This window comes from Solanum stenotomum, chromosome 1 (genome assembly GCF_019186545.1).
Source record: "Solanum stenotomum isolate F172 chromosome 1, ASM1918654v1, whole genome shotgun sequence".
Classification (NCBI taxonomy): Eukaryota; Viridiplantae; Streptophyta; class Magnoliopsida; order Solanales; family Solanaceae; genus Solanum; species Solanum stenotomum.
In genome coordinates this window covers 44,054,066-44,070,998 of record NC_064282.1, presented here as the reverse complement: position 1 = coordinate 44,070,998, position 16,933 = coordinate 44,054,066, and the positions used below count along the sequence as shown (strand labels likewise).

At 37.8% G+C, this 16,933-nt stretch overlaps 1 protein-coding gene across 1 annotated transcript; it reads left to right on the top strand.

Annotated features, from left to right (window-relative positions):
• The first annotated feature begins 10,678 nt into the window (after positions 1–10,678).
• On the top strand, positions 10,679–11,404 carry LOC125853241 (uncharacterized). Its single transcript, XM_049532910.1, has one exon. It carries the CDS (start codon positions 10,679–10,681, stop codon positions 11,402–11,404), a length of 726 nt encoding a protein of 241 aa, XP_049388867.1.
• Positions 11,405–16,933: the final 5,529 nt, after the last annotated feature.

The following is a 16,933-nucleotide window of genomic DNA, read 5'->3' as shown; positions in this document are numbered from 1 at the left end:
CCGGATGTTGATGGCTTAAGGGAGTAAAGTATAGAAAAGGCTTATGGTTCGCGATATTCTATTCATCCGGGAGCCACCAAGATGTATCCTGATCTACGGGAAGTCTATTGATGGAATGGCTTGAAAAAGGATATAGCGGATTTTGTAGCTAAATATACGAATTGTCAACAAGTCAAGGACGATCACCAAAAACTAGGAGTTTTGTCCCAATATATAGAAATGTCCACTTGGAAATGGGAGGATGTGAATATGAACTTTGTTGTGGGTTTGCCTCGTACTCGAAGGCGACATGATTCTATTCGGGTCATTGTTGATAGGATGACTAAATCAGCCGAATTTATTCTGGTCAGCAATTCATTTTCGAGGGAATACTATACTATGCTGTACATTAATGAGATAGTGAAGTTGCATGGGGTTCCCTTATCTATCATATCGGATCGGGGTGCCCAATTTACTTCACACTTTTGGAAGGCATTCCAAAAGGGGCTTGGTACCAATGTTAAACTTAGTACCGCTTTTCACCGTCAAACGGATGGTCAAGCGGAAAGGACCATTCAACCCTTAGAGGACATGTTGAGAGCGTGTGTGATTGATTTCAAGGGTAGTTGGGATGATTATCTTCCATTGATTGAGTTTGCCTACAACAATATTTACCACTCTGTCATTGCCATGGATCTGTTTGAAGTACTTTATGGGAGAAGTTGTAGATCTCCGGTTGGGTGGTTTGAGTAGGTGAATTTTCTCTAACTGGTCCCAAACTAGTTTAAGAGGCTATTGAAAAAGTTCTACTTATTACAGATAAGTTGAAGATGGCCCATAGTCGACAAAACTCTTATGTCGATAATAGGAGGAGGGATATAGATTTTAAAAATGATAATTGGGTCTACTTGAAAATCTCACCTATAAAAGGGTGTGATGAGGCCTGGTAAAACGGGGATGTTTAGTCCCTGGTATGTGGGCCCATATCAAGTCTTGAAACATGTGGGGAAAGTTTTGTATGAGTTGGACTTGCCAAATGAGTTGGCACCTAGTCACTCGGTATATCATGTTTCTATACTCAAGAAGTGCATTGGTGATCCAGTATCCATCCTCCTTGTAGAGGGTTTAGGAGTTGATGAGAACCTTTCTTATGAAGAAGTCCCGGTTGATATTTTGGACCGGAAAATATAGAGGTTGAGAAACAAAGAAGTAGCCTATGTTAAGGTATTATGGAAGAATCACTTAGTTGAGGGTGATACATGGGAGGCCGAGGCCAATATGATGTCCCGTTATCCTCATCTTTTTCCTTCTACTCCTATCCAAACTTGAGGTAAGTAATTCATTTTGAGTTTTTAGTGTTTTGGGAGTCATGTGTATTGTATGAGTTTTTCATGATTTTATTATGTGGTGCATGTTCTTGTTAGAAATCATGTTTAGTATAAATTGAGTTTTCGTGATTTATAAATCCCTCATGCTGATTGGCACTTTCATAAGATGAATGCATTTTAAATTCATGAGGTAAATTGATGGACATGCTTAGTTATGTTTTGATGAATGGCTTATTGGCTTCATATTGATGTATTGAGCTTACCTGGGTTGCAAAAAGTAGTTCCTCCCATGTTTATGTGAATTGATGAATTTTGTGCATATTGGTTTGGTAGATGTAGTTCCTACCTCCTTGAGTTGCATTGACTTTGTCTTGTGAAATGGAGTTGAAGTTTCTTCCATTTGAATAGTGCATAAGGTGAATAGTGCATTTGTAAGTTTTGCACATTTTTGATGTTTCATGCATAATGGGCAGCTAGTGTAGAGTTTCTAACTTAATTTGGTGTCTAGATCATCATTCGGGGAAGAATGTTCCCAAGCGGGGGATAATGTACCACCCCGGAAATCTAACGACCTAAGTTAGAGCCTAATGTGTAGTATGTCTAGTGTCCTAAAAAGGGTTAATGTCAAGATAATAGTCGTGAAATGACCTCCCTAACTTAGTACTAATGTTATAGTCCATAGACGTCAAGGCATGGCCCCCTAAAGGACCCCTCAAGGGTCCTTGAGGAGGACTAATGGGGCTGCATAAAAACTGTCAAAAAGACAGCACCACCTACGAAATGCAACCAAAGAGTTGTAGGTTGACTCACGCCCCGTAGGTGGGGGTTGTGAGTCAACACTTTGTTTGTCCCTAAGCTTCCCAAATCACCAAGTCTCAAACCCAAATCACGACCATGCAGTACGTGGCGTCACCCAACCTACGAACTGTAGGTGGGTGTCGTGGGTTGAGACTTAGTCTCCTCACCTTTTCCTTGATCTCCCCCCTCTCTGACCCAAACCAAGAATGTGCAGCACGAGGCGTAGCCCCACCTACGGTCCATAGGTGGGGGAATCGTGGATGAGGGTTTGCAAAAGCTGAAACTAGTTTTAAGTCATTTAACTCAACGTAACTCCTCCCAACTCACAAGACTGAAACTAGAAACAAACTCTTCTCTCGCAAAGTTCTCTCTAGGGCTCCATTGAAGAACAAGGTCAAAGCTCAATGTAGTGGTTCAAGAACAAGTCTTTCTTGTCCAATTTTGAGAGGAATTCAAACTAAGGTATGGATGCTCTTCATTCTTGGGTAGCTATCCCCCAAGAAGTCCCTCCAAAGTGTGTTTTAAGACTTCCAAAACCTAGGGCTTTTATTCTAGTCATGGGTCTTCTTCCAAAACGATTTTTATTGTTCAATTATGATATATTATGATTAATTATGATGGTTTATGGTTAGATTATTGTAGTATTGATGGATTTTGATGAAAATCTCTCTTGGACCCATGATTTCCCTTTCTTCCTAAATTGTGAACTAAGGTGTGACTTGATTGACCATTGACCATGGAAGTTGTTAATTCATTATGTTTATGTTTATTAAGTTGTTAAACCATTAAATCTCTCTATCTAATGATATAATTCTACAAGTTAGGGTTGATGTTGGTTCATGGCCTTGAGGGCAATTGTCTAGGGTTTGCATATGTTAATGTTAATTTTATATGAATGTGTGATTTACTTAGCTTGTAATGATCCTATATCTAATGTGTAATTGTGGTATTTATGTAAGATCCTTCTTCCCTATACCCTTTACACTTGATTATGTGTGAAGTATGTATGTTATGAAAATGTTGTTGTGTTTATTGAAATGTCGTGCTCATGAATACACTGTTGGTAAGATGTGAAAGGTTTACTCACATGTTGATGGTTCAAGGGGTGAAAAGGACATTCTCACCAAACGAGGCTTTGATCTCTTGTGATATTATGTTGTCTTGAATGTCTAGTGCATTCTCTTGTGAATACGAATTTAAGTAATGACTTAACATAACTCTTAAAGGGAATTATGCTTAGCACCGAGTGGATATGAACAATGAGATAGGAAGTTTTTACGTTTAGCAAGTCTGGCTTCCCAATATATGTTGTCTCATAAACCTTTATGTTTAGCAAGTCCGAGTTTCTAGTAGCAATCCCCCTATCCCATAACAAGGTGCCCACATAGGTCTTTAGCTAGTGGATCCACCTACAAGTTATTATGAAAGTTCTACCGTAGGCAAGTAGGAGACCTCTTTCTGGTGTGGGGGTAGAACACCGGATTCCACGTAGCTCATATGGTCTATATCGATTAATGCTAATCTTCCCTATATGATATGAATATGGACTATGATAAGAAAATGAAGTTTAATCATGACTTCTTAAGGGGTACTATTTAGCATGAGTGGGGGTATGGGACTTCACTTAGGCATTGCACAAGTAGACTCTAGGAGTGGTCATGGTGAAGTTCTCTTACGTTATGAAAGCTTATGAATTATGTATGAAAAGTATGTATGAATGTTAAGGTTGACTTCACTTGTTACAGGTTATGAATATGAATGACTCCTCAATTATGTATGTTCGATATGAATAAGGTAAAGTAAGATATGTATGTTGTGGGTGGCCTAAATGTGATAGTTGGCATTTGGTAGGGTTATGGGATCTTACATTTGCATTGAACTATTGTGGATTTGGGTTGATTATATGTTGGTTGACTTATGTTGCTTCTTAAATGTGCATTATGGATTACAAACTTGACAAAGGCATGATTTCAACTAAATGTCCTTTTTATGCATGTTTTAAGGATTTTTATGCATGGCTTTCATATTTAGTACAATATTTGTGCTAACCCATATTTTCTACTTTACTATGAGTGTAGGTTCCAACCGTTGATACATACTACTCTATTCAACTAAAACTTGGGTTGACTATTCCCTAGGCTTGGTGAGTCCTCAAGTTCGAGGACAAGATATCATTGATTCTAGTTTCTAGTTTGCCTTCTATGTTCAAGACTATACTGAATTTCCTATTTTAAGAGACTTTATTGATGTAAGGGCTTTGACCCTATTTGTATTCCTTATGTACTAGATAGTGATTAAGACAAGTCTAGGTTCCTATTTTTCATCTATGAAGAAGAAGTTGGCTTCTATTGTAAAAGTTTTAAATTTTCCGCAATTATTCTACGTCTTTATGTTATGATGATGCTAAGGGCTTGTACGAGGCCCCTTCGGGGTCACGTACGCCATGTTACTTATTGGGGGTAACTTCGGGTCGTGACAGTAAAGAATTTTAAAATGTATTTATAGTTGCCAAAAATATGCTGCGAAGGACCAATCGGTGCAGTAAGTCGGGATCGCTGATCCAATCGCCGATCCGCTTTTTGGTGAATGTCATCACCTTTTTACTTTGGCCTTCAGCACCCTCACGTTCTGTAAATTTAGGCAATCTAACACTGCATAGCGAAACGATTTGACGACACGTTGACTGCTCCATTCTATCACCAACTTGATTTTCTCCTTCAGGGCTTGGCAAACTGGAACTTTAGCATAGATCATAGGCATTCGGTGACTCGCCCAACGGGTTAGGCGATCACCAAACCTTCTTTTCTTTGTTCTTTTAGTTGCTTTGTTCCTTTTTGCTCATTAGTGTCCATGCTTTGTTCCTCAATCCAAATACCTGATATTCAAAGATTTACATCAGTTATTGGCACAAAATAAGAATTTGAGAACACTAAGCTAGAAGTTCAAGGTTCTACCTTATGCAAGTAGAACACCCATTTTCGGTGTGGGGTACACACCAAATTACATGTTATAGCTCACATGGTCTCAATGTCGGTTAAGGCTAATCCCCCACAAGTAATAATGAACTAAGGTTACTCAAGGAGAATCACATGAGAGTTCAAAGATGTTAAAGAAGAAGTTAGCTTACATTGACCATTATTTATGACTTATGTTTTATAACTCTTTCATATGATGTTTTAGCTTAGTCAATTGTGTGTTATGAAATGAAATATCCCTTTTAGCTTGTTTTAAATGTTTTTTGAATGGCTATCATACTTGGTACATTGTTTTGTACTAACTCATACTCCTGCCTATATTTTTCTCAAATGTAGGGTTCGACAGACAGGTTTTAGAGTCTCGTGGCTAGTAGTTGAGTTCGTGATTTCCCGACCTTTGGTGAGTCCTCATGCTTCAAGGATGGAGTTATTTCCCGAGCTTTGGACATGATGTATGGGCTAGGACAAATTTCAATCTATTGTATTAGATGGCTAAGTTGAGACAAGATTTTAGACTTCCGCTTCTCCTTTCATAAAATGTTTTGGACTTGAATTGTTTTAATCGTATTGCTCTATTTAATATGTTATGAGAGCTAATTAGTGGCTTGTATGGAGTCCTTCGGGGTTCTATATGCCATGTTACATCTAGGAGGTACCCTTGGGTCGTGACAAGCCAACAAAGAACACAAATAAGTTTATACAACTACAACAAAATCACTTCATCACTAAACTTCAATAAAAGAATTATAAACACCACTCCCTGACATTATGGCCATTTTTTATAATGCTTAACTACACTTCATCTGATTCTAAGTGTAGGCGGTCGCTAACAAGTATAAACCCAACTAAGAGTTGGGGTCGATTCCACTGAGAATGATATGTTTAAGAATTCGATTAAGAAGTAAAATGGTTTTCTATTCATTTGTAGATGTAAACATTTTTGCAACAATAAAGTAAATGACAAGATTTTGACAACTAATGTCAAATCGGGGGATTTAGGTCGCCAAATTACGAGTACTGAAAATGGGGGTAAACCAATAGAGAGAGTTTCTTGGGAGTGTGAAAAATTGAACGCAAATTTCGCAAAAATGGGTAATTATTATAATTTGAAGTTGAAATCAATGTAGTTTTTGCTCGAACCTCGATAAGCACAACATAGATTAACAGCCCATTACCTTAATCAATCTACTCTTTCAAGCTAGATTTGTAAGATTGCATTGAGACAAACTTTTTCAAGTTATATATGTAACAAGACAATCATTATAATCATCAACTAATAATTTAATTCCAACACTTCTTTCTCAAGCAAGCTTAGAGTACTAAACTAGAATCGCATTTGTAAATAGAATTTCTCAATTAAAACTCAAACTATTAATTGAACCCACTTAAAATCAACAATGAAATCAGTAATTAACAACACCCATTAGCTATTTAATGCATTCAACTACAAAATAACACCCCCAAGAACATGGGTTTTAGCCAGACATAATAAAGAACAACAAATCGTTACCAACGAAATTTTCCATCATTTTGAGCAACAAACCACAACTATTCAAATTCTCAAATTGGAACTAAAAATAAAAAAAACCTTAAATCTCGACACAAAAGTGTAAAAATAATGTTTTAGAATATTCAAGATCAAAAACCCAAGATTGGACAATGTGGGAGCTCCAATTCTTGTTTTGCCAAACTGCATTTATACGTTCCCATAATTTCAGCATCCTAGTCACTCAGCGAAATAAGTCGGGCTTCGCTAACCTGGTGGGCGATACGCCGAGTTCCCCCTTTCATCGCCTTCATGGCTTTGTGATGATGTTTAGACATCGACGAGTGCCATCTCTTCTCGAATATGAGGTGTTACAGAGAACCAAATTTTTTTTTGCAGTCCATCCTTATTTTTATTTTTAGACTATGATGTACGGGCTACCCCCATATTCATTCTTATATAGTAGATGGCTTTATGATGATGTTTAGATTTACACTTTCCTCTATAAAACTTTCATATAATAAAATTGTCTTTTAATCTATGTATTCTATTTCTTGTATGATGAAAGCTAAGTGGATTGTATAGGGCATCGCGGGGTCTTATACTCTATGTTACGCCTAAGAGCTACCTTGGGTCGTGACACCTAGACCTTTGGCCTTCGACCGACCTGTAGAAAAATAACATGGATCATGCATGGCCTAAATCTTTAAACTAAAAGTAGTACCATTATCACTCAAGGAACCATATCAAACTGATAATGCCATCAACCAGAGAACATGAAACAACTGAAGACCTCCTACCATGGTAAGGTCTGATCACCCTATCATAGGGATAACTGATTCTTCCAATTGTTTGATGATCATTGAATAGTCCATGATTAGGACTCATTTAGGAGTTTATTTTAATAGATTTAGTGACCACAAATGCATGTGTGGGGAAATAACTGATGTAAAATCCATGATTTTTAGGTATTGGGATTTATGAACGAAACATGGACACTAATGCGCAAAAAGGAACAAAGCAAGCTAAAGGAATGAAGAAATGAAGACCTGGTGCTTGCTCATGTCACTCAGTGAATCGTCAAATTTCCACGACACCACCTAAAGTTACAAAATGATGGAGATGAACCGTGGGTAATTTTGGTGAGCAGCAAGTTCATTCGGCGTGTTGCCGATCTATTCGGCAAAGGACGACTAGGTCGCCAAAAGTGTTGAAGAAGATGCAAACAAGTGCTGATGGATGACATAGAAGGAAAAAGGGCGAATCGCGGAATTATTCAGCGATCCCGATCTTGATCACCTAAAGTAACAATAGCTAGACCAAGCAAAAGTGAAAAATCAAGGCTAGATGAAGAACAATCAACGAGTTGTCGATCTGTCGGCGATGCCCGATTTACCTCACCGAGTGGTTTTAAACAGTTACAAATCTAACTTGGTTAAATTAATTTTGGCAAGCGAGAGAAAGGCATTCAAATATGTGAGAGATTGAAAATTGAGCGCAAAACATTACCATTGTGGTTTTGAAGGGATTTTAGAAAGATTCTTGGAGGAGATTTTGTAATAGAGAAGATTTTAGTAATTTCTAACTTTTCAATTTCAAATACCTAGTTGTAGAAAACATGGCAGAGGTTGATTTTCTTATTTTTAGTATGAGTGGCTAAAACATTTGCTTGGGGTTCTAACTATGAAGGCAATTGTTGAGTTTTACTAAGTGGGTGTCGTTGAATTGCAAATAATGGCGATAATTTGAAGTCGTTTTGCATGTTTAGTGTAATAGATTCAGTGTTGTACACTTTATCAAGAGATAGGTGCATAGCCAAAGTAGCAATCTTAGCATCCTTGGTGGTGGGTTACCATGATTTAATCTTGGGAGAATGAAACATGGGATCTATCCTTTGTCTCCAGCTCGAGAGGGGATTTGATGAGGACCAAAGGTTGGGCATCTTCCGGTTAGAGTTAAAGTTCGAGAGTATTCGACATAAAAAAGGTAATTGTTCGAGAGAAAGTTACTTTACATATGGTCCGACCTACCCACAACAAATTATCCTAATGTGAGCAGCAATATTCACCGAGTAAGTTAAAATTCAGCAATTGGTTGGTCATTAACCCAAGTTTTACTTTACTATTTGACCATTTCGTGTTGAAGTGTGAAATTGGAGGGATAATAGAAACTAGATATTTGAAACTAAAACCAAAAAGGTGTAACACTTGCTCAATTGAAGAGATTGTTGTCATACTTTCATCATTGAATTAGAAGGAGAAACTATTCCCTATGGGATTCGACCCCAACTCACTTAGTTAGGTTATATTACTGACTAACGATCGTTGTCACTTAGTATTGGATGAAGTTTCCTGATATGTGAAATCAAAATGGAGCCACTGCCGGGGAGTAGCATTAATTAGAGTTCTTTGATTGAAGATTTGACACTCTCAAACTTGTTGGCTGTAGTTGAATTAGCTTTGGCTGTTTTGTGTAAGTGTTGGTTGGACTACGTAGAAGTTAACATGAATGAGGAAGAGATGAATGATAGTCAATCAGATCATCTGGATGGTATAGATGATATCAATAGTGTCTACAACCTAGCTCATTCGGGTGGAATAGCTATAAGTTTAATCCTACACGCTGATGAGAATGTGATGTTTGAAGTCACTAGCACAACTCTTCATCTACTCCATATGAGGGAACTATATGGAGGGCTAGATCATGAAGACCCACATGAGCATATGAGAAATTATAGAGAGGTTTGCAGCCATTTTTCATTCAAAAATGTGTCACAAGAGTCAATTCGGCTGCGATTATTTCCACTATCCTTAACGGGAGAAGCTAGTAAGTGGTTAGTCGGGTTACCAAACAATTCCATCACATCATGGGAGGAGCTGATTATAGCATTTAACAAAAGGTTCTTTCCTCTATCAAGGATGATGAAACTGAGAGACGAAATTCAAGGTTTCAAGCGATGGGAGGGGGAACCCATCCATGAAACGTGGGTGAGGTTTAAGAAACTCTTACTTAAATGCCCAACTCAAGGGCTACCAAACGATTTGTTACTTCAATATTTTTACCGTAGTCTTGATTCGGTTAATAAACGAGTGGCTGATCAATTGGTATGATGAGGAATAATGTTACAATCATTTAAGGTAGCTTCGTTTCTTCTTGATGACATGACTAGATTAAACCAGGTGTGGTACACCCAAGAGGATCTAGTCTCTCCATTTTGTTTTAGATTAATGCTAGAACAACTTGATAAAGAGAGAGAGGGATGAAAACATTAAGAAGATGTTGACCAAAATGGAATTTCTACAAAAGAACATGAAGAGGACATGTGGAGTGTTTACAGTTGAAGAGGGTTCTTCTTCTGGTTACTCAAGGCCGGGGGAGAATCAAGGTTGGAACTGCAAGAGGTATGAAGAGGGTTTCCACCCACACTATCTACATCGAGGTGGAAATCAAGTTTGGAACTCTCACAAGGGAGAAGAACAAAGGAGATATTATCAAGATTGGGTGGAGCAAAGTGATTATTATAGAAGGGAAGATGATAATGATAAGAACCATACTCAGTCGAGTGAGAGCCCAAAATCAAAAGGGAGTGCATGTAGTCCCCGGGTGAATCACTTGTTGTCCACATACTTGATAAAGTTGAAGGTTCGGATGATTTGTTGAAGGGGATGAAAGATGACTTTTCATCATTGAATAGTAAAGTGAACTCTCATGCCAATGACATCAAGTTACTTAAAGGACAATTGAGTTTATTATCAGCTCAATTGAAACCAAAGATGACGATGGAAGATGAAGATAGAGGGCTGGCTATGGTTACTAGTAGTTGAAAGGTAGCAACAGGTAATGTAATGGGAAATGAACATGCTCAAAAGCATAAAGAAGATAAAGGCATGGAGGAACAAGAGTTACTTATCAACCAAAACATTTCAAAAGAACCACAAAAGGAAGTGGAACAACACTTTCCAATTCCAAAAATCATGCAACCTTTAACCAAAATACCTCCCCCATTTCCCCAATGCTTAAAGTAGAAGAATGAAGATGAGAAGTTCAAGAAGTTTTTGTTGGTGTTTAAGTCATTATCAATTCATCTCCCCCTTGTGGAGGCATTGTTGGAAATGTCGGGATATGGCAAGTTCATGAAAGAATTAGTCACAAAGAAAAGGAGCTTGGATTTTGAGACAATTGAAGTTTCCCATAGTTGCATTGGAATTATGACTAAAGTGTTGATCAAAAAAAGAGAAGATCTCGGGGCATTCTCCATTCCTTGCACCATTGGCATGCTCAAATTCGCTAAAGATTTATGCGATTTGTGGGAAATCATCAACTTAATGCCAAATGCTATATACAAACAAATTGGGTTGGGTGAACCAAAAGAAACCACAATGAGACTCTTAATGGTTAACCGTTCAATCAAACATCCTGTAGGGATACTTTACGACATCTTGGTGATGGTTGATCAGTTCATTTTCCCGGCTGATTTTGTCATTCTTGATTGTGAAATAGTTGTTGAAATTAACATTATTTTTGGAAGACCATTCTTAGCAACTGGAACAGCATTGCTGGATGTTGAAAGCGGGGAGTTGATGTTTCGGGTAAATGAAGATGAAGTAACCTTCAATGTTTGTAAGTCAATGAAACACCTAAGTGATATCCATGTGGTGTCCACCGTTGAAGTTATTGATGACGCGGTGGCTAGCGTGAATCAATTGATGTGCATGAGCGACCCTCTTGAAATCGTGCTTGCTAACTATGATGACATCAAAATTAAAGGCTATGAAGAGGTAGTAGCCGCTCTTTCAGGGTTGGGGGATTTCAAAGACTCCATTGAAATTGGACATTGATTTAAAAAATAGAGAGAGTCCTCCCGCAAAGCCATCTACAAAAGAACAACCAAATCTGGAATTAAAAGATCTACGCCCCATCTCTAGTATGCTTTCTTGGGGGAATATAACACTATACCGGTGATCCTTCTGGCTGACTTGCTTGAATAGCAGGTGAAATTGCTTCTTGATGTGTTACGAAGGCATATCAAAGCTATAGGTTGGACCATAGCTGACATAGTAGGCATTCCTCCCGGTATCTGTACTCACAAAATTCGGCTTGATAGTGAGTATAAACCGAGTGTTGAACATCAACGGACATTGAACCCACCAATGCAAGAAGTAGTGAAAAATATATAATAAAGTGGTTAGATGCAAGTCTGATCAACCCTATTGCACATAGCAAATGGGTAAGACCGGTGCAATGTGTGCCAAAAAAGGGGGTATCACAGTGGTCCCGAATGAACATGGGGAACTTGTATCTATGAGGCCGGTGACCACCCACGACCCCACTTCCACGGTGTGTGGATGGACCCACGTGGCATGCTGGTGGTCCATGGGGTGGGTCTTGCAACTCATTTTCTGGGGTGTTGACACACTTGTAGTGGTTCCCCTCTCATGGGTGGACTGTTTTGGGCCATATTATTGGGTCCTCCTCAAGGACCCTAATTGGTTGGTTCTTGAGGAGTCGTGCCTTGACGTTGTGACCCAAAAACATATATATTCAGTACCAGGAGTTATTTTCGACTCTAACCCTCATGTCAAGCTCTAGTTTATGCTACTAGTTTCCGGGATGTTACATTATCTCCCCCTTGGAAATATTTGTCCTCGAATGACGATCTAGATACCTTACACATTTAGAAACTCAAGACTAGCAGCCCATCATGCATAAAAAATAAAATATAATGCAATATTCAAAGGAACAAACTTCAACTCCATCTCGAACATAATCAATGCAACACACAAGGAAGTAGGAACTACATCTTACAACCCATTATGCATGAAAATTCAACATTTCTCATATTCATATGAGGAACTACCTTCTCCAACTAAAATCATGCTCAACACAATATCAAGAAGCCAATAAGTAATTACTCTCAAAAGCATACAAGAGCATGTTCATCAACTCATCTCATAAAGTCAAATAAGCAACTAATACAAAATGTACAACAACATGAGTAACATAAATCATGAAAACTCATTGTCTAACTCAACATGAATTTTATCAAGAACATGCATAACATAAGGAAATCATGGAAAGGCTTATATAACACACATGACTTCGGAAACACTAAAACTCAAGAGGAGCTAATTACCTCAAGATTGAATAGGAGTAGAAGGAAAGAGATAAGGATATCGGGACTTCATATCAAGCTCGGCCTCCCATGCAGCACTCACAACTAAATGATTTTTCCATAAAACCTTCACGGAAGATATTTCCTTATTTCTGAATCTCTTGAATTTCTGGTCTAGAATGTCTACCAAAACCTCTTCATAAGAAAGGTCAAATCCTAACCTTTCAACGGAATAATGAACTTTGGATCTCCAATACATTTCTTAACTATAGAAACATGAAATACCAGATGAACCAGAGCCAACTCATTTGGCAAATCCAACTCATAGGCAACCTTCCCAATAAGTTGCAAAGTTTGATATGGGCCTACATACCGAGGACTAAGTTTCCCTTTCCTGCCAAATCTCATCACACCCTTGATGGGTGAGATTTTCAAATAGACCCAATCATTCACTTGAAATTCTAGATCCCTCCTTCTCACATCGGAATAAGATTTTTGTCTACTTTGAGTCGTTCTCAACATCTCTTTAATAAGCCCAACTTTCGCAATAGCTTCATAAACCACTTCGGGAGCAATAAGAGAAATTTCATATACCTCAAACCAACCAACGGGACACCTACATCTCCTACCATGCAACGCTTCAAATGGAGCCATACCGATACTAGAATGATAACTATTATTGTAGGCAAACTCTATTAATGGGAAGTGGTCATCCCTATTACCTTTGAAATCTATAACACATGCCCTTGACATAACCTACAATATTTTGATGGTACTTTCAATTCTTGGAAGATTTTCTCACAAGCCTCTGACCACTAAAATATAGTTTTCATTTGAGTTAAAGTCGTCAACAAAGAAGCAATAGAGGAAAACCCCTCAACAAACCTCCTATAGTAAATGGCCAAATCCAAAAAGCTTCTAATGTCGGAAGGTGTTAGAGGTCTAGGCCAACTTTTGACCACATCCGTCCTCTTAGGATCTACCTCGATACCCTTGCTTGAAACAATATGACCAAGGAAAGCTACAGACCTTAACCAAAATTAAAACTTGTTAAACTTTGCAAAAAGTTGTTGGTCCTCAAGAACTTGCAGTACATTTCTCAAATGGTTGATATGATCATTTTTACTCCATGAATAGATAAAAATATCATTGATAAACACAATCACAAACATGTCTAGGTATTGTTTAAACACTCTATTCATCAAGTCCATAAATGCCGCTGGAACATTAGTCAACCCAAACGACACTACCAAAAAATCATGTGACCATATCGGGTTCTAAAGGTCGTCTTTGGAATATCCACCCCTCTCACCCTTAGTTGGTGATAAGTCGAACGAAGACCAATCTTTGAGAAATAGCTAGACCCTTCAAGTTAGTCGAACAAATCATCAATTCTCGGAAGAGGATAATTCTTCTTGTTGGTCACTTTATTCAATTAACAATAATTGATGCAAATTCTAAGAGACCCATCCTTCTTTCTAACAAACAACACCGGAGCACCTCATGGAGAGATACTCGGTCGAATAAAACCTTTATCTAACAAATCCTTTAATTTCTCTTTCAATTCAGCCCGAGCCATTATGTAAGGAGGGATTGAGATAGGTTGCGTGTTCGATAATAGGTCAATACAAAAATTTATTTCCTGCTTGGGAGGAATACAGGGCAAATCATCAGGAAAAACATCCAGAAACTCATTCACTATTGGAACCAACTCTAGAGAAGGGATTTCGAACTCGATATCCATCACCCTAACAACATAGTAAATACACCCTTTGGAGATCATTTTCCTAGTTTTAAGACAAGAAACAAATTGACCTCTAGGGGTCAAATTTCCCCCTTCCACTCTAATATAAACTCATTTGGAAATTGAAATTTAACCACTCGAATCCTACAATCTATAGAGGCATAACATGCACGCAACCAATCAATACACAAAATCACATCAAATTATAACATGTCTAACTTTATCAAATCCACCAAAGTAACTCTATGGGAGAAGAAAATGAGACAGCTTCTATAAACTCTCTTAGCCACCACCGAGTCACCAACCGGGGTAGAGACCGAAAAAGGTTCTACTAACACTTCGGGGAGTATTTCAAACTTCATGGCCACAAAAGGTGTCACAAAGGAAAAAGTGGCACCTCAATCCAACATAATTCATATTATAGCTCAGAGATTCAATAGGAGAGAATAGCCTTTGAACCCTAGAATCATCATATTGTGAGAACACATTTCACATATCATATTCATACAAAGTGTGTACATGGGAAAAACCATCCAACAACACAACAACTAAATCATAATAATATTCACTTTCCTCTCAAAGTGTTCATAAAGCATATACATAAACCTCGTAATCATGCATAATTCTCATACTTTACCCTTCAAGGACCATAGATCACAATCCATCAACACATCTAGAATTACTACATTATGAATTGATGATAACATTATTCAAGTAGTTCAATTACTTCATGCATAATTCTATCATATTCTACTTGCATCAATCATTACCACAATTTTACATCCAAATTGGAAAAAGAGGGGAATTCATGGATTCTTGGGGGATCCAACATAAAACAATATGAAATCATCAATATATCCATAATAAAAAAAATAATTCTATCATTAAAAATGAATTTGAAAGGAATTCATGAGATTGAAGTCAAACCTTACCTTCTGGGATTTCTATATTTGAAATTGGGGGTTTGAAGGGGCTCAATGGATGAATTTTGTCCTTGGATGAAGAGATTCCATACCTTAGCTTTGAATTCCAATGAAATTGTGTGGAAAATATTGCTCCTTCAAACCCTAGCTTAAACTTTCTTCTTTTTCTTCCTTGGAGTTCTAGAGAGAGTGTTTTGGGGAACAGTTAGTCTAAATTAATACAAAAAGACGTCACTTAATATTAAAAAAATGGAAAAACCTAAAATACACATAAAGTCAACTGCCAAAAAGATGTTTCAGGTGACCACCCACGACCCCACTGCCACAGTCTGTGGATGGACCTACTTGGCATGATGGTGGTCCGTGGGTTGGGTCCTGCAACTAATTTTCTGGGTTCTTGACCCACGACCCCTCACCCACGGGGTGTCGGTCCACCTACTGGCCGTGGTTCTTCTCTCGTGGGTGGACTGCTTTGGGCCATATTCTTGGGTCCTTCTCAAGGACCCTTGGTTGGTCCTTGGGGAGTCGTACCTTGACGTTCTAACCCAAAAACATATTTATTGAGTACCGGGAGTTATTTTCGACTCTAACCCTCACATCAAGCTCTAGTTTATCCTACTAGTTTCTAGGTTATTACATACGCCATACAAATTCCCAAGAATAATTGTTAAGGAATTGAGAACTTTGTCGTGCCATGAGGTTAAATAAGGTTCTTCTTGGGAGGAAACAAAATTTTTACTTTTTATTTTATTGCTTTCAATATTTTTTGTTGTGAGTGCAGGTTAAAATGAAGTCAAAGTTTTGAGAAAGGTAGTTCAGGTAATATTAATTACTGTCCTTAATACCAAATTATATCATATTTCTATTATATTTTTATTATTTGAAACTTTGATGGCTAAAGGACAAGGCAAGACTGAATGTCTGAAAATATGGTAAAAAATGTAAGAAGATGTGCAAAAAACACTTGAATCATCGCCAAACAAGAAAGGTGAATCGCATAACTAGCATGAACTCGCCAAAATTTATAGTACACAACACCTATATTTATTGATGTAGGTTGGCATATTCCAAAAGGGAAGGCGAGAAAAATTGAAGGCTTGAAAGGTAAAGTAAGGTGGTACTCGGTGATACGATGAAAATGAAAAGCAAACTCGAACAAGCTCACCGACTTAGGTTCAAATACTTGAATCCTACAGCAAGAAAAGACGAGTTGAAGCATTATTGGAGACTCGCCGAATGATCTTCACTAAAATTGGCTAATGGGTAGAGTATTGAGTTTTAGGCCAAATTATGGGAAATCATTAAAATCCCGAAGGAGAGAGAAAAAGAAAGATTCATGAGTAGCAATAGTTTTCTGTGTATGAACAAATGCATACAAAAAATACTTTACCTTTTGAAGAACACTTTCTACTAGTTAGGGTTTTCAACTTTTCTTGAAATTCACAAATTAAAGTTAAATTAAAAGTGGGTTTTCATGTAATTGCTTGATTTCATATCAACCATGGCTGCTTTCATGAAACGGTAATTAGTCCGACAATAGAATTTTAGTATTCATATCTATAATTTTGTTAAAAATAGAGGTTATGGG